At 32.4% G+C, this 16,982-nt stretch overlaps 3 protein-coding genes across 4 annotated transcripts; 2 read left to right on the top strand and 1 right to left on the bottom strand.

The window, feature by feature from the left end:
• Nucleotides 1–572: 572 nt before the first annotated feature.
• On the top strand, nt 573–1,631 carry LOC115877256. Its single transcript, XM_030893408.1, has 2 exons — nt 573–585; nt 652–1,631. Exons 1-2 carry the CDS (start codon nt 573–575, stop codon nt 1,362–1,364), a joined length of 726 nt encoding a protein of 241 aa, XP_030749268.1. The 3' UTR covers nt 1,365–1,631.
• A 76-nt stretch (nt 1,632–1,707) lies between these two features.
• LOC115877177 (putative nuclease HARBI1) lies at nt 1,708–3,309 on the bottom strand. 2 transcript variants are annotated; one of them, XM_030893337.1, is made up of 3 exons: nt 3,209–3,309; nt 2,558–3,139; nt 1,708–2,496 (listed from the first exon to the last, which is right to left on the bottom strand). In XM_030893337.1, exons 2-3 carry the CDS (start codon nt 3,131–3,133, stop codon nt 1,972–1,974), a joined length of 1,101 nt encoding a protein of 366 aa, XP_030749197.1. In that variant the 5' UTR covers nt 3,134–3,139; nt 3,209–3,309; the 3' UTR covers nt 1,708–1,971. The 2 variants fall into 2 exon arrangements, with proteins under 2 accessions (XP_030749197.1, XP_030749198.1); XM_030893338.1 differs by having other exon boundaries at nt 3,195–3,293.
• Nucleotides 3,310–6,478: 3,169 nt separating this feature from the next.
• LOC115877176 (jouberin-like) lies at nt 6,479–16,421 on the top strand. Its single transcript, XM_030893336.1, has 7 exons — nt 6,479–7,698; nt 9,271–9,407; nt 9,625–10,154; nt 11,899–12,048; nt 14,338–14,606; nt 15,669–15,830; nt 15,962–16,421. Exons 1-7 carry the CDS (start codon nt 6,689–6,691, stop codon nt 16,338–16,340), a joined length of 2,637 nt encoding a protein of 878 aa, XP_030749196.1. The 5' UTR covers nt 6,479–6,688; the 3' UTR covers nt 16,341–16,421.
• Nucleotides 16,422–16,982: the final 561 nt, after the last annotated feature.

Raw genomic sequence — 16,982 nt, 5'->3', positions numbered from 1 at the left:
TATCTGTCACTCTTGTCAATAATTTATCGGTAAGGAAGATTCCTAGAAAATCGCTTGTAGTCAAGTTTTCAACCATTTCCAGTTCTCCCATAAGAAGTGTCATCCACCTGGTGACAGCTGCCAATGGGCGCATTCAGTAAACACACTGGTTAGTCCACCGGTGCAGAAAATTAAATTGAATGCCAATGGTAACTCACCGGTTGATTCACCGATCACTTGAGAGCATCTTGAGAGCCTACTGTATTTTGTTTCCGGTTTATTTACGTACCGGTAACCTTCAAAAACTACGTCTTTTCCCGTTCATTAACTACATTAAAAAAATACGTTAATAAACTATAGGTTTGTTTTCACATGCAGTCAGAAACATGTTTCTGATAGTTTTCAAACTACTTATACTGCGCATGTCATGGAGACAACAAATCCATAACAAGTTTGTGATTTTTGTGGAAACACTGGACTAGAACGTATTACTGGTTGCATAGGCATTCTTCTTCTTTTCATTTGTAAAACTAACCTTACTTATTATTTAAATTTTCGTCTTTTGCTTTTTTGTGTTTATTTTCTTACACAAAATGGATAAAAACAGTAAGTTTATTATAGAAACATCTTTTATATAAAATGATTTATTAACATATTACATTATTTTTTAAGGTAACGTACCTCAAGAATTAAATGAATTTATTATTATTAACGTTGAGTCTGACGATTCATCTGTTTCAAAACAATCAGACTTATGGACCTGGACAACTAAAAATACAAAAAGAATGATTGATACTTATGCTGAACTAAAGCCGAAGTTAGGTACTCATGCAATAAAAAATATGAAAAGATTGTGGGAACTTATAGCTGAAAAAATGAATGGGCCAGTTACACCAGCTCAGTGTGAAAATAAGTGGAGAGTATTAGAAAGAGCTTACAAAAAATATATAGATAATCAAAAAAGTACTGGTCGTGCTAGAAAGTTTTTTGAATATGCAGAAGAGATGGACTTGATATTTAAGGGAAAAAAAAATGTGCAGCCTATTTTATTACTCTCTGACACCACAAAAGATGATCTTTCAAATTTAGTAGAGGATGATTTAGACAGTTTTTGTGAAACTAATGTAGTTAAACCATCATCTTCTATACAAGCTGAACCTGAAGTAAAACAAAAAGAAACACTTTCTCCAATCAAGCACAATCGGGCTAGGCAAAGAAGCAATCCCGTGTTAAATTGGAATATTACTTTGGAGAAAATGAGACAGGATAGAAAAGAATATTACAATGCACGCATTCTACAAGAAGGCGAAAAGATAAATCTCTTGAAAGAAAGAAATGCTTTGCTATCAGAAAAAAATCAAATTTTGAAGAAGGCAAATGTCTAGAACATAAAACTGAGTTTAATGTACCTGTGTAGGTAATACCATGGTACAAAAAAAAACAAGGTATGATTGATAGAAGCAATTACGTCATGCGCTGACCATGTTTCCATAAAAATGATTAGTTTTTAACCAATCAAATAACAGAACGAGAGGAAGTTTCTATGGAAATGTGGTCACCACATGACATTATTGCTTCTATCAATCATACCTTGTTTTTTTTTGTACCACGAGGTAATACCAGTTTGTTGTTATTTGTTACTTTAATTATTGTAATACCTATACTTACATACTTATAGACTTTTTTGTTTTGTTTGTATGTTTTATAATAAAAATTGTTAAAACAAACAGTTAAAAATAACCTTTATTTCAAAAACGTGTAAAAATATGTAATAATAACAAAATAATAATGATTATTATATTATTGCAAATAATAATCTAAGTAAGAATACATTGTGTAGGTTGCACAGGCTTCGAAAAGGCAATTTTTCTTTTCATAACTGATTTTGGCTAAGCGAAAATTTAAATTTACCCGCATTTTCTTATATCTCCTAAAATACTCCTGGGTGGTTTAATAATATAGAAAGACCCTGTACTAGGCCTATCACTTGAATTATTCTAAAGTATTTACAATCATGTTTCTTTTTTGTACAGCATCCTGATTTGCGTGTTCTGCAGCATCTTGGATATCAAATAAATTTACATTATTTTCATTTGCTTCTAAATTATTATCACCTTCTATGTACAGAAAATTATCATTCAGTCCTAAGTTATGAAGTACACAACATGCCCTAATAAAATGAACTATTGTACGTATATCTCTTAACTTAATATGATATAATTGGCGCCATTTTTGTTTTAATAAGCCATTGCAGTGTTCGATACAAATCCTATTGGACGAGTGTTGGACATTATAGTTAATTTGGTTTCTAGTTAACATTCCCCTGTCTGGAAAAGGAGTCATAAGATTGTACATTAAAGGATAGGCACTGTCTCCTAAAATATGGAATTCATTACACTTCTCTTGGAGTGAATTAAATAGGTCTGATGTTCTGAAAACACGTGCATCGTGTACCGAACCTGGATATCCAACAAATAAATTTGTTATTTTTAATTGATGGTCACAGACAAGTTGTGCCTAAAAAAAACTGAATGTACTTTTATAAATTAAGTCTATCTAATAATTTTAATATGCTTACCTGTATTGAGTAATACCCTTTCCTATTTATATAAGAGTCTGGATCCTCCAGAGGCTTGTCTATTCTGATGTGGGTTCCATCTATAGCTCCTATAATTCCTGGATACCCATTTTTTTGGCGAAAATATCTTTCAATATCAGCTTGCCTTTCATTGTTAGGCCATATTATTATTTCAGGCGCTAAATTGCTTAGAAAATATGTCATTCGTTTTACTACTTTATGTAGGGAACTTATGCATATATTAAATCTATCTGCCACATCACGGAAGCTGGCACTTTGATGCCCCGCAAACCATAGAAAAATGTGTGTCTGCTTCAATGAGGTAAGTTTTTCATGTGGTCCCAATTGCCACTTATAATATTCACTATTTTCAAAGCGAACAGCGATGTCGGCAGCAACATCTTTACTTACACGGAAGTGTTCTATGTGTTCTTTATCATTAAACTGTGGTACAATCTGTTCAAAGAAAGTTTGATTTTTAGGCCGAATTCTTTCTTCTAACATAATTTCCAGATCTGAATCTGTTTCAGACATTTGGGAGAATTCAGATGCATCGGATGAAGAAAAACCAGACATTTTTCACTATAACAAAATTAGTGCATTAGTGCGCATAAATAACAATATTTAATATATTTACATTAAATTACCTACCACAAATCACAATAATTGTTTCTTTGAATTGTTTTTTGTTTTAACCTCAAACACAAAGAAAGATTTCAAAACAAGCTTGACTACGCGAATATAGGTACAGTGAGTGTGTTCTGTGGTACAGTGATTGTCAAAATATAGCGAATTGCGCATGCTCCAACTCTTTACTTGGAGATAATCCGCAAACTCTTCTTGCTGCTAGCAAACTGTCACGAATTGATGTGTGAACAACCGATTCTTAGTTTGATAACAGCTAGAAAGTGATGTGTGAACGCAAAAAAAGGTATTGCGCAGAATCTAAACATCAGAAACAAGTTTCAAACTGATGTGAAAACAAACCTTATGTCTATGTATTGATATTATTAATGAGCAGGGTTGCCACAAGAAAATTTTTGATTGTGCAGAACTTGACCACAAAAATGTGTAGCATTGGTCGCGTTCATCAGCAGTGTTTACCAACTCCGGGATTTTATCCCTAAATTTGGGGAGAAAAGATCTATATGGGGATTTTTTTGAGGGGGTAAAATTTTTTGGGGATATTTTTAGGGATAAAATTTCAATGGAATTTTACCGCTACCAAAGAGGGTGCCCGATGTACCATCGATTGGTTGTCCTGTTGAACGTGCTTTTTAGATCAAAATCATAAGTAATGCATATTAAATTGTTTTCACCCATTTTTGGCACAAATCGAGGGGATTAGTCAACCGAGAACAATAGAGAACAACGGCATACGGTCGAGTCGGCCTACAAACACGTAAACGTTTACGTACGCATGCGCATTTCTTATATTTTTTATTTTTTATACACGTAAAAGATTCTTTACGTCTACGTATACGTGCCAGCAGCGGCCGACTTGACCGTATGCCGTTGTTCTCTAATATATTGAAAGTATTAAAATATGTACGCTCAAACGCTCAATAATATTGTCAATAATCCAAAATATTGACAATATTATTGATCGTGTGAGGGCCGCTTTAGATGCCTTTTCTTTTAGTGGCAAACAATGAGTCATCAGCTGGTCACCAATAACAATTTTAGAAATTTTTAATAGTTTGTGTGTAGTGAACTTTGTATAAACTTTATTACAATGCTGATTAGTTGTTCAGCTTTTCAGCTTTCAAATGTAAAAGCAGCAGTGATAAGAAAGAGCCAGGAGTTACGTTCATAGGTAAATAAACAGTCCGCTCCCCCTTTTTAACGTTTTCTTATTGAATTCGATAATTATTTTTCTCATATTATATGTAGGTACCGTATGATCGAATAAAAACGGCGTCCAGTTGTCTTGGAAATGACGATCGATGACATTTCCCATATAATTTTACATATAAAATGACAGCGATCTTCATTTCATAGCCATCGTTGACGCCGTTTTTATTCGATCATACGGTACTTGATGTGTGCTATACGTCTATACTAGTTTTGCATCTTTTGTTAACATTTTAATACGTTTTTTCTTAATTAATTAGTATGATACCTACACTATAGGGGTAGTCAAAACATTTATCAAAAATATAAATATCTCTTCAACTAGATAAGTTAAGAAAAAAATATGGTCACGGCACTGTTCGGTGCCATGGTAACAATTTCCTCTCCGGTGTTATTTGTCCTTGAATTCTTTATGGTTTAAACTTGGTTTAAACCAGGTTTAAACAAACTGGGCCGGTCAGGCGCTGTGCGCTGTGCACAGAGATATGGAAGTGGGAGAATGAGCTTCGACGAGTGCGCATCCAAATTAGTGATGGGATCACTCGAGTGAAAAATACTCGATCATCCGAGTATTCATATCCTCGGTATGTCTCGAGTATTTTTGTCGATCCTCGAGGATAACTCGGCACGCAACTAACATCGGGTGTGGTGTACTATCCTCACTGCTCGCGACGATACAGGCGATTTACGATTTATGCTGAAACCTTTTTTTGTCGATCCCCGAGCATTACTCGGCACGCAACTAACATCGGGTGTGGTGTACCGTCATCGCTGCTCGCGCCGATACAGGCGATTTACGATTTATGCTGAAACCTTTTTTTGTCGATTCCCGATCATTACTCGGCACGCAACTAAAGCAGAGTTTACACTAAAAGTACTATACAACCTTTTGTACTTAATAACACCACTATTGACGTCGTGGACTCTGTGAGATTCTTAGGACTTGTAGACAACTCGTTAAAATGGGACTTGCACATCGAAGCTTTATCAAAGAAACTAGGCGCCGCCTGTTTTGCGCTAATATCAGTTTCTAAGGAACTTAACTCATCAACCTCTAGAATGGTCTATTATGCCCTTTTTGAGTCGCATCTTCGTTATGCCCTTCCATTCTGGGGTACTTGCTGCGCGACAAAATTTGATCGTATTATCAAACTTCAAAAGAGAGCAGTTCGATACTTATTGGGACTAAACAGTAGAACTCACTGCCAGAATTTCTTAAAAATTTCAAAATACTGACTCTTCCTTCCTTATTCATTTTTGAATCCGTTTGCTTAATCCGCAAGCACATATTCTCTATTCCGGAAAGGCCTTCTCACAACTATCCACTTAGGAATGCGGAGCACGATGTTTATCTGCCAACCCCGAGCTCAGAACTAGTTAAGGGCTCAATACTGTACAATGCCAAGAAAATGTACAATCATTTTTGCCTTCGAATATCAAGTCACTTTCATTCTTTCCCGCATTTCGCAAAGCTCTGAAATCATACTTACTGGAGAGGAGTACTATATGCGGTAAACGACTTTTTTGTTGATGTTTAATCATGAACAATTTTGAATTTTAAAATTTTGATCATCTCACAAGTTAAAGGTCTAGTATTTAATATTTACTATTTTATAACTCTTGATTTTATGATATATAACATGATTTTATCCATTTACAGTTTTCCTTTTGTAAAATTTTCTAGATACGCCTGTGTTCTGCAATGCCCATATAAAGTACGTCTGCTGGATCTGTGCCTATGAAAGGAATGCGGACAAAAAACATTTAAATAAACAGCATTACATTTTATACGTCGACTTGACGAGTACTTCACCGCAAATCGCTCCGCCCACTCATTTTATTGGCTACTTGCAAATTTGTCGAATTTTTATTGAAGGGACGCGTCATCTATTTTTTTACGAAAAACATCGAGAGAATATCGTTTCCCCTCTCACGGATACCCCGTAGCTACAGAACGGACAAACGTACTGTATGTTTTATTTGTAATTTTATGACGTAATTTTTTTTGAATTGATTTGTATTGCATGACATTTTTTTATTTTTGTATATTTGTTTTTGTGCTTTTTTGTTTTGTGAAGGCTTTGTCGATGAAGCTGTTTTGGCTTTTTGTACAATAATGCCTTTACTAAGCTTTACGGGGTATTCAATAACCCACCAATAACCCAAACAGTAGGTTACTATGGTTACAGTCATTGCAAGCATAAATAATGAACATAAAGCTTGTAAAGTTTGTTCTAAGTGTCAAAGCCTCTGAATTTATCTTGAGAGTTAAGAAAAATGTCTCAAAATAGTTCGCGTTCTGGTAGTACATTTTCAGTCAAAAGTCCAAATTTACTACATAAAAATCGAAATGATTGTAATAATCAAGATATATCGAATAATAGAGTCGCCAAACATGACAATTTTAACGATGAAGCAGTTAGTAAAGAGCTTATCTTGAACACATTTTTAAGTGGCAGTGAATCAGTTAAATCGTTCAAGCCACCAGTCCCCCTTCCCAGAAAAAAACTTACTGAACTCAGAAGAAATTCTAATTCTAGTACAAGAACGTTTGATGTTACATCTCCAAAAATTTTACATAATAGTGATAGTGTAGGGGATGAGGATGAGCTCTTGTGTATTGTTACGACTAATGTCTCTCTTACAGAAAAAATACATGAAAATGAAGAACAGAAACTATCTTCGCTCGATAGTTTAAGTGAAACATCAGAAATAATTGTTAAAACATCGAAAATTAGAAGCAGTAAAGAAACTAAAGAAAAAATACAATTTGCAGAATCAATTAAAGCACGCAAACATAAATATCGACGAGGAAAAAATAAAAAGTTAAATGACAGACAAAAAATAGCTAAAAATTTAAAAGAGTTAAAATCTTCAGACTCTGAAACAGACAACGACACAGATAGTTCCAAAGATATATTTAAACAACCTACACAGAAAAATAAAATAAAAAAGAAAAACAGGAATGCTAATAGAGAAGATGTAAATTCGATAGAAGAAAATACGAAATCTACTAACAAAAACAGTGATAATGAAAGTGACCAAAACGAGAAAAGTGCTTTTTGTTATCAGAACATAACAGAAATAATAATTCATAAGTCCGATAGGCTATTATTGAATTCATTTGTTATTCATCCGGTTGTGAAAATACACGTGGTCGACATACGCACTGGGAAATATTTCAAAAAAAGCGACAAGAATAGATCGGTTGCTTTTTACTACGAAAACGAGCATAATGATTACATTTTGCCGATTATGACCAACTCATACAATTTACAAGAAAATCGGTAAGTTTCAGCTATTGCTGTCCCAGATGTACAGGGTGAGTCTTAAATAAATGTAAATAATGTCAGGGCTGGTAGATCTCCATAAAAGAAATATATTTTCTCTTAACTGTTTTTCCAATAGGTCCACAATAACCGAGTTATTTTACTTTGAAAATTAAAAAAAAATATGTTTTTGCGTACATTTTGAGAACCACTGGATCCTTTCTGCGGTTTCTTTCTTTTAAATTTAATCTACCAATGTTGCCATATTATCAAGATATTATGTTTTTAACTAAAAATTAAACAAAATTCCAACATTTCTTTTTTTAAAATTCCAAATTTTCAATGTTTTTTGCGAAAAAAACCTCAGACTTTCAGTTACTGGGGTCGAAATATACCATCCCTAAAAAGATTTGCACTCATTTAAGACTCACCCTATATAATTTCTCGGTAGTTACCTAGGCCACTAATTACAATTCGAATAATAGATTTCTGATACTTTTTATTATTCTTATTGCAGAATACCCAAAATAAAGAAAAATGCACTATAAATAGTTGACTTGAAAATGACTATCGATACATATCATTTCCTATATAATTTTACATATAAAACAGCGATCTTTATTTCATAGCCATCGCTGGCGACTTTTTTATCCATACGGTATATCTAATATAGGTATATTTATCTATATATAGTTCTTAAATAATAAATAGCATTATATCAATAACTTATAGGACTTGTTCATAGGAATAATAGTCATAGGCTAAATAACAAGTCTGTTTTATTAGTCTTATAGAGGGTGTTTCAAATAACATCTACCATCTCTCGCGGTGAGGTTCCTCACGTAAAAATAAGATTTATTTTATATATCGACTTAGATCCGATTCTGCTTTGTTTCGTAGCTACAGGGGGTTCGTCTTCATTTTTTTTTCGATTTATTATAATTTAAGTGCTTCTAGCGATTACATTTAGCTAGCTTAACTAGTTACTATAAGTGCGACATTTTTTAAGACGGTTTAAATTAATAAAATTAAAAAAATGTATATATATAATATATATATATATATATATATATATATATATATATATATATATATATATATATATATATATATATATATATATATATATATATATATATATATATTTATTTATTTTCATTTATTACAAAGATAATTACAAAATATGTATTTATTTTTTTTTTAACTATCAACATCCTGTAACTTTAAAACTAAGCATTTCCACACAAACAAGAGAAAAAGTCAGTGGCGCACAGGCTTTTTTTAGTACAATGATAATCCACACTACAAATGATAATCTACACTTTTTTAGCATTAAAATATGTCGCATTTATTATAAGTTTTGCCCTCAAATTTTATTCGAGTCGCTAAAAGCAGTTGGAAGAAAATTATAATATGTATATCGAAAAAAATGTAATCCTCTGTAGCTGCGAAAGAAAGCAGAATGGGATGTACATGTGTTGATATAAATAAATAAATCTTTTTTTTTTGTGAGGAATCTTCCCACGAAAAATGGCACGCATGTTTTTTAAAACACCTTGTATATTATGTATTAACTTCAAATACCTGTAGATCGTTTTATCCAAAATGGGAAGACACCATTCTACTTAACGAGGATTTTGATTATTTAGTTAATGAAAATGTTATCATATTTTTTGAAATTATGGATTTTTCGACAACTAACATTGCTACATTGAGGAAAAATAAAGGTAAGTTGAGATAATCCTACTGCTATACCAGGCTTTTTCAAAGTTCTAAAGACGTCTGCCAACCTTTTGGTTATTTTATTATTAATTTAATCATTGATGGTCATTTTTAAAAATATCTATAAAAAATAAAATTATTGTAAAAATTTGTAAAATTGTATATTGTAAAAAATATCTGTTTAAAGAGTGCCAAAAAGAAAATCATATTCTCTTATTTCAGAGTATGATAAAGGCTGGTATAAGATAGCTTTTTCCTTTTTAAAATTAGTGGGAAAATCCAATGCACGTAATGTTAACAAGAAACTACAACTTCAATTGTATTATAACCAAAATGTCAGTAAAAAAGCTGAGTACGATTCTTGTGAATTATGGGAGTTGTGGCACAAGAAAAAGTTAAAAAAGTACCCTTCTACTCTGTATGTTACTGTCAAGGAAATGATATCCCATAGAAAAATTATAGAAGCGTTTAGGTCGAAGACTCCATTAGAAAAGGAAGATATCAGCCATACGACCAATGATAAAAACGCAAATGATAGTATATCAATTAAGCAAAAAATAGAAGAAGATGCAGATAGCATTAACGCAAAATTAAAGAATTTATCTCGACAACAAAGTTTAATACCACATGACTTCCTTTATGAAATAAATACATTTGAAGATGGCTGCTTTGTATTTAAATTCAGCAACAATGGGAAATATTTGGCTTGCAGTATGAAAATAGAAAACGATTTTTATATCATTTTTTATATGGTTAGTACCTAATTAATATACTATTTTCTTCGTAAATTGGGCAAAAACGCCCAATAAAAATCAGTTAAGTAGAATTTAATTTCACCGTTATTATTAAATAAATTTATTGTGGTAAAACTGCACAACATATCGTGGGCGTACAGCGAAAATCCACTATGTCACATTTTTGGTTGAATTGGATTAAACACACCACTATGTCCAGTTTTTCACGGTCTTTAACATGAAAAACCCATTAAGTCCAATTTCGGCATCCTTATATTATAATTAGTGGATTTTCGCTGTACGCCCACGATATAATAGTGATATTATGGTATGGTATATGATTTTTACATATTTTTATTTATTTTACATATAAAATAAATAAATACGATGATTTTCATTTCATAGTCATCGCCGACGCCGTTTTTTTTTCGATCATATGGTAGTCTTTTTTGTATAATCTTTAAAACGTCTACCTATATTATGTTATCTTAGGTATGTGAATCCCTAGTACCGTATGATCGAAAAAAATCGGAGTCAAAGACGGCTGGGGAATGACAATCGATAATAATTTTAACGAGGTCAGTCTCTAGACGACATTTACTAAAAATTGACATAATACTTAAAATTAACACTGATTATAGAAAGATTAAAAAAGGATAGAACTTTTTCCAGACACACAAACCTATTTTAAAAATACTTTTTCTTGAATTTTAATCTATACCGTGTAAAAATTTACTCTATAAAAAAAATTACAACCTTCTTAAAACGGCCTACACACGTAACGATTTATCGTACTGCATGCAGTACGATATCCATCGAAACTGCCGCATTAACGATAAATCGTAGCATGTGTAGGGAAATTGGATGGTTTGCAGTATGCAGTCGTCAAATCGTTTGCAGTACGGAGCTTCCGTAAAATATCGTATCAACGGGTCGTGTCTGGGGTGGGGTTTGAACGCGTGGAGTGTATTCCCTGCCGCAGCGCGCAGTTACGATATAATTTTTATTTATTTTTGGTTTAATCAATATTATGGATTGAAAAAATAAGACGTTCTGGGAAGACTTTATTGATTTATATAGAGAAAATAGATGCCTATGGGACGTGAAATCAAAAGATTATGCAAATAAAATGAAAAAAATATTCTTTCTCTCCAGCAACCACTTTTTACACCATTTCGCTTTTTGATTTCTTTTTGTTCATCATCTTCATCTATCAGCAATACCGCAGCTACAAGCACGGCAGCTTTCTTCTTCGAAATTCTTGACATAACGGTAGCCCTTCTCGACGAAAAGTGAATAATCTGAACTGCGGCAGTACAATGTTTGTACGTGTGTACAAAAAATGGCTGTAGGTACTGCAAGCCGTACGATTTTCTTTACGATCTGCAGTTCAACGCGCAGTTCGAAAAATCGTTACGTGTGTAGGCCGTTTAAGACCTACTGGCAATAAGCGCCATCAAAAAATAAAGAAGAGTACGGGCCAAGTAAATATATAACGTCTAGAGCTTGCCCTCGCCAAAATTATCATTCGATGTCATTAATCACCCCATTTTGGCGCCTTTTTTTGATCATATTGTAAATATTTATTATTAACTTAATTTAAATTGTTATAATGTCTTGGGAGCAGGAATTTCACGTATGGCATTATATTAAAATAAGCTACATATATGGAGACTATATATTTATAATTTATTACGACTTAAGTCACAAATAATCTTCTATTGATTATAATATATTTATATATTTTTTTTAAATATTTAAGACGGACGACTTTGAAGAAAAACGCAGATATCAAAGCCAAGAAGGCTTGATTTATAATATAGTTTGGTCAGCTGACGACAATTATTTGGTCACTTCTTCTGCGGATAATACCGTTGCCATTTGGGATTTTACAAAGAGCACCTTTTTACAAGTAAGAGAAATATTAATTTGTTTAGCAACTTTTACTTTTTCTGATAAATGAATCTCGTCGTAACATTTACTGCCATCTATATTTTTCTTAAAGAAATATGTCGTTACAGTTTAGTTCAACGGAAATCTCTTTTCAGTTATAGAGTTGTTCCATTTAGAGAACTTCTTATTTTATCGAGAGATGTTGCTACGTTCGCTAGCGCTCTCTGGCAATATGTTCGAATTGCCCTGTAGAGCCATGTCATTATTTGTATACCCTGCTGGTCATCCAATTTATGTGGTCTGGATTTTAATGCGTATGACAGAGAATAATATAAATGACCGGTTGACAGACAGAGAAACAAAATCAAAGGCGGCATACAGTGTTGCCAGTTTTTTACGTTTGTAGCAAAATGTGACAATATTCAGAGACAGTGTCCTGTTAAAAACTCCGTAATGTAATAATCATAATGTTGTTTAAAGTTATATCAAGAAATAATTTTTTCGAAGAAATTTCTTCGAGTATCTTAAACCGTTGGACGATTCTCATTCCAGGTTACGGATGGAGTCTTCCAGGTTCCTGAGTTCTGTTTTAAGGTGGTTTCCACTTGGGAAGCAGAGTTCCAGTTAGTAGAGTGTTCGCTCCTTTTCTATATAGCTAGACCGTTAGCTTTTTCGTTACCTTTGATCCCTGGGTGGGTTGGCATCCAGAGTAGGAAGACTTTGCCTAATTCGTTCAGCTTCTCTAGGGATTCTTTGACCAACTTCGAATTGATGGTTACTAAGTTGATCGCTTTTAATACTGCTTTACGATTGGATTTTTGTTATATGTATTTTATATTTAAATTATCTACTCAGCTATTTGGAAAAATTGGTCTACAAAACAAAATAGCTATTTTTTTTGTAAAAATTGCTGCGTTAATCCCTTAGATTAAGAATAAAAGTTAATCCAACGGAAACTAATTGTCAGCAGTGGTTTACTAATAAACAAATTTGCCTAACGGATAAAAAAATGCTTAAGGTTTCGGAAAGTATATCTCTTTCCATCGTGGGAAGCAAAAAATACAAAGAACAGAGAAAAAAAAAACTATTTAAAATACCTAATAAATGCAACTATTAGAGAATACTTTAGTTTTTTTTTAAACAGATACGTCTACAAAAACCCTTGACATTAAAAAACGACATTACATATATCAAGTTAATCTTCAAAATTAACAATTACTTCCTGATAACAATTACTTAATAAGGTAAAACCAAAAAACTCCAAACTTTCTGTATGATTTTTAATTTGTTTTAAGTTTTTATATATGTTATGTTTATTTATGTTATGTTCCTTTAAAATCAAAGAAGCGATTGCCATACATTATACTAACATCTACAGATGCATGAGCAATACATTTATTTTGATTAGATATTGTATTAAAAAAGCCTCTTTATTTTTCTTTTTGGGGCTATCGCTTCTTTCATTATAATTTTGCCTTGTTAAAATCTATTCTGTGCCCTGTGTTTCATGAATGCTGAAAACCTTAAATTTGTGAAAGTCGCCCTTTCTTAATTAATCTTTATGTTCTTTAATTCGAACATTTAAGGCTCTAGATGTTTCACCAGTAGAAAGTTTATCACATTCACATGGCATTTTGTGTATTACATTTTTAGTTTGTTGTCCAGTGTTCATTGGTTTAGTGTGTGTTAAAATGGATCTAAGTCTATTTTGTGTTTTGAAAGATGTTCGTATGTTCACAGATTGTATATATGTTATATTGTTTTCCTATCTTTATTATTTTTTCCGAAACGCCTCGTATGTATTTTAACATACGAGGTGTACGTGTTCTCGAATAGTTGCATTTAGATATTGAAAATAGTTTTTTATCTCTGTTCTTTGTATTTTTTTGCTTCCAACGACGGAAAGAGATACACTTTCTTCAACGTTAAGCACTTTTTTGTCCGTTAGGCAAATTTGTTTATTAGTAGACCACTGCCACTGCTGACAATTATTAGTCTCCGTGGGATTAACGCAGAAGTGTACAAAAAAATAACTATATTTTATTTTGTAGATTTTCTTACAGTGGAGAAATACCCATAGGATAGGACTTTTTGGAGAGATGAATCCATAGATTTAAAAATTAAAATATGAATCTGTCACAGAGGTATAGACATTTTTTTTAAGTAATCCGTTAATGAGCAGTCGAGTTTTGGGATATCTAGAATCTTTAACGGTTACTTAAATTTAAAATTGAACTTTTTTCTCCAATTCGCGTCTGATAAGTCTTACAAATTTAGTTTAATCTTTAATAATAGAATTACATTTCAGATATTACCTCATTCGTCTTTTGTATATGCCTGCGATATTAATAATGAAAATACAATAGCTTCCGGATGTTACGACAGGAAAATATCACTTTGGATACTCAACAAAAGTGCTTTGAGATACGAACTGGACGCGGAGCTAATGAAGCACAGTGGATTAGTAACAAGTGTGTGCTTTACGAAAAAAAAGTTAAATTTTTTATATTCCTCCGATTCTTGTGGAGAAATCATTGAATGGTATAAGGAATCTGATGGGCAATGGAATTTTAGTAGGTAATGCATACATTTAAAAAATGCTTATATGACATAATTTACATATACATGTATGTATGTGTTATAAGTAATAAATTAGCACATTAAAACAAGTCTGACCAAAAACTTGCACCGTTGTTTGAAAAAATTGGGAACATACGCCACCTAATGGGCAAATTCGTGACAAGGCTGATTAATACAAGGCTAGATTTCCCCTTACGTCTCCAGTGCTGTACGGTGGTGACACCAATCCTTCTGCGGCCAACGCATAAAACACTTATTATTTTCTCAAATTCAGCTAGCGAAGGCATATCGAAGACGGTGTGGATCTGAACAGTGTTGTCATATTAAGATGTGTAATATATCTGTCATACGGTTTGACGAAAATATCTTTTTATGAAAAATCCCCGGTGTGGGACTGAAAGCGACAGTGTTACCATATTAAGATGTATATCTCTCTATACGTTACGAAAATATCTTTTTATAAAAAATCCCCGTTTATGTATTGAAAATTTATTCGTGTTAAACATAGAATAAACAATAAAAATAAAAATTCTTTTATAGATACCAAAATGAACTGATTAATCGAAAAAAGTTGTTTAGTTGGCTTGGAAATGCCGATTATTGATATTTACCATAATATTTTAGATATGAGATAACAGAGATCTTTATTTCCAAGCCAACTTTGACACCGTTCTATGTTTATTATGATATTGTATTAAATTGTTTAATGATAGAAAATCCGTATTATTAAGGTACTGTACCGATTTATCAGTAGGTCTGGCAACACTGTTTCCGGCAACCACTCACTCTGTCGATTGAAATCAAAACTACGGTACAGTATTCTTTATCAGCTGTGCTGTAAACGACTAGCAGCGCGCAGCGGCCGCGGGCGCAGAGCTAAATTAAATCTCGGACAGGCTGACGGAAACGCCAGCTACATCTCGGACAGATTTTGTGCCACGAACTCGCCCATAAGGTTGCCCATTCTCTTATTTCTTCAATCAACATTCGCACTTAGCCGGCTCGGCTAGTATATTATAAATTACGGGAATATTTATTTCATTTATTAATTACTTTTAGGAGCATAGATATTGTTGATATCAGGGGAACCAAGATTAATGAAATTCTATTATTTCCAAACGAGAAAAAAATGTTGATTCATTCTAGAGATTCAGCTCTCAGAATAATATCAATAAAAAACAGTTGTGTAATACAATGGCTACGTGGATCATTAAACGTGAGGCAAGTATGGCAAGTACAGCGAATTATTTTATTTTGAAGAAAAATAAGTTGGGTCCTTATTATTTATTTCGTTTTTTGATTGTTTATTATACATATCTGTTATTTGGTTTCATGTTATTGTTTTTTTTTAGAGTACAAACATTTTGTGGAATATCTTCTAACGGATTTTTGGTGGCTGCTGGAAGTGAAAACGGATTGGTACTAATTTGGGAAGCGAATAATGCGAAGGTAGTTAAGGCTTTAGAAGGTTTCTCTACAGCATCTAAAACTGTTCACTGCGTAAAATTTAATCCGATAATGAATATGCTAGCGTACTCTCATTATGGATCTAGAGAACCAGTTGTCATTTACGGATCTGATAAGGCTAACAAGAAAACTGATATAAAAAATGATAGAGAAACTACGAACTTGCGTTCAAAAGATGAAAGTAATATGGAAGAGATATGCGATTATAAGAGAATTTTAGAAAGGATGGAAAAATTATTTATACAGGGTGAGTCTCTTAAATAAGTGCAAATATTTTTAGGGCTGGTATAGATCTCGAAAAAAGAAACATACTTTCTCTTTACCGTTTTTTAAATAAATCCAAAATAACCGAGTTATTTTACTTTGAAAATTTCCAAAAAAAAATGATTTTTTGCTAAAATTTTGGATGGAAAAAAAATGGATTTTCTTTCTTGTAAATTTAATCTACTACCACAGCCAGTTCTACTACCACAGACAGTAATGTTGCCATATTATCAAGAAATTATGTTTTTTAACAAAAAAATAAAAACATTTTCCAAAATCTTGTCAAAAAATTTCAAATTTTCATTTTTTTTGCGAAAAAAACTCGTAATCATGTATCTGGGGTCGAAATGTATTATATGTATATGTACCTGTAAAAATATTTGCACTTATTTAAGACTCACCATGTATAGTTATAGGTATCTATTCATTAAATGAAATGTTTATGATAAAACAGGCATTGGACAATAATAGGTAAATATCGGTTGTCCAAGGATAAACTATATTTGTCATAAAGTGTTTGAAAAGTTTGTATGTCTCGTATGCTATATGTTATCTTATTGAAATCGTCCCTTCTCTGGGTGAATTACCTTTTATATATGGGAAATTGCATTAGAACTGGTTTTAACTGATAGAACCCAATAT

The sequence above is a fragment of the Sitophilus oryzae genome, unplaced genomic scaffold (assembly GCF_002938485.1).
Source record: "Sitophilus oryzae breed Bouriz unplaced genomic scaffold, Soryzae_2.0 scaffold_1442_pilon_pilon, whole genome shotgun sequence".
Lineage (NCBI taxonomy): Eukaryota > Metazoa > Arthropoda > Insecta > Coleoptera > Curculionidae > Sitophilus > Sitophilus oryzae.
Note: the sequence above shows the minus strand (reverse complement) of the source record. Positions and strands in the feature narration are given on the sequence as shown.

What these genes read in the sequence shown, in the direction of transcription:
- LOC115877177 (XM_030893337.1), bottom strand. Translation starts at nt 3,133, where the DNA reads ATGTCTGGTTTTTCTTCATCCGATGCATCTGAATTCTCCCAAATGTCT. An exon ending in AAGGGTATTACTCAATACAG is followed by an intron (nt 2,497 to 2,557) that starts GTAAGCATATTA and finishes AGTTTTTTTTAG; the next exon opens with GCACAACTTGTCTGTGACCA.
- LOC115877176 (XM_030893336.1), top strand. Translation starts at nt 6,689, where the DNA reads ATGTCTCAAAATAGTTCGCGTTCTGGTAGTACATTTTCAGTCAAAAGT. An exon ending in CAAAGAGCACCTTTTTACAA is followed by an intron (nt 12,049 to 14,337) that starts GTAAGAGAAATA and finishes ATTACATTTCAG; the next exon opens with ATATTACCTCATTCGTCTTT. An exon ending in CGTGGATCATTAAACGTGAG is followed by an intron (nt 15,831 to 15,961) that starts GCAAGTATGGCA and finishes GTTTTTTTTTAG; the next exon opens with AGTACAAACATTTTGTGGAA.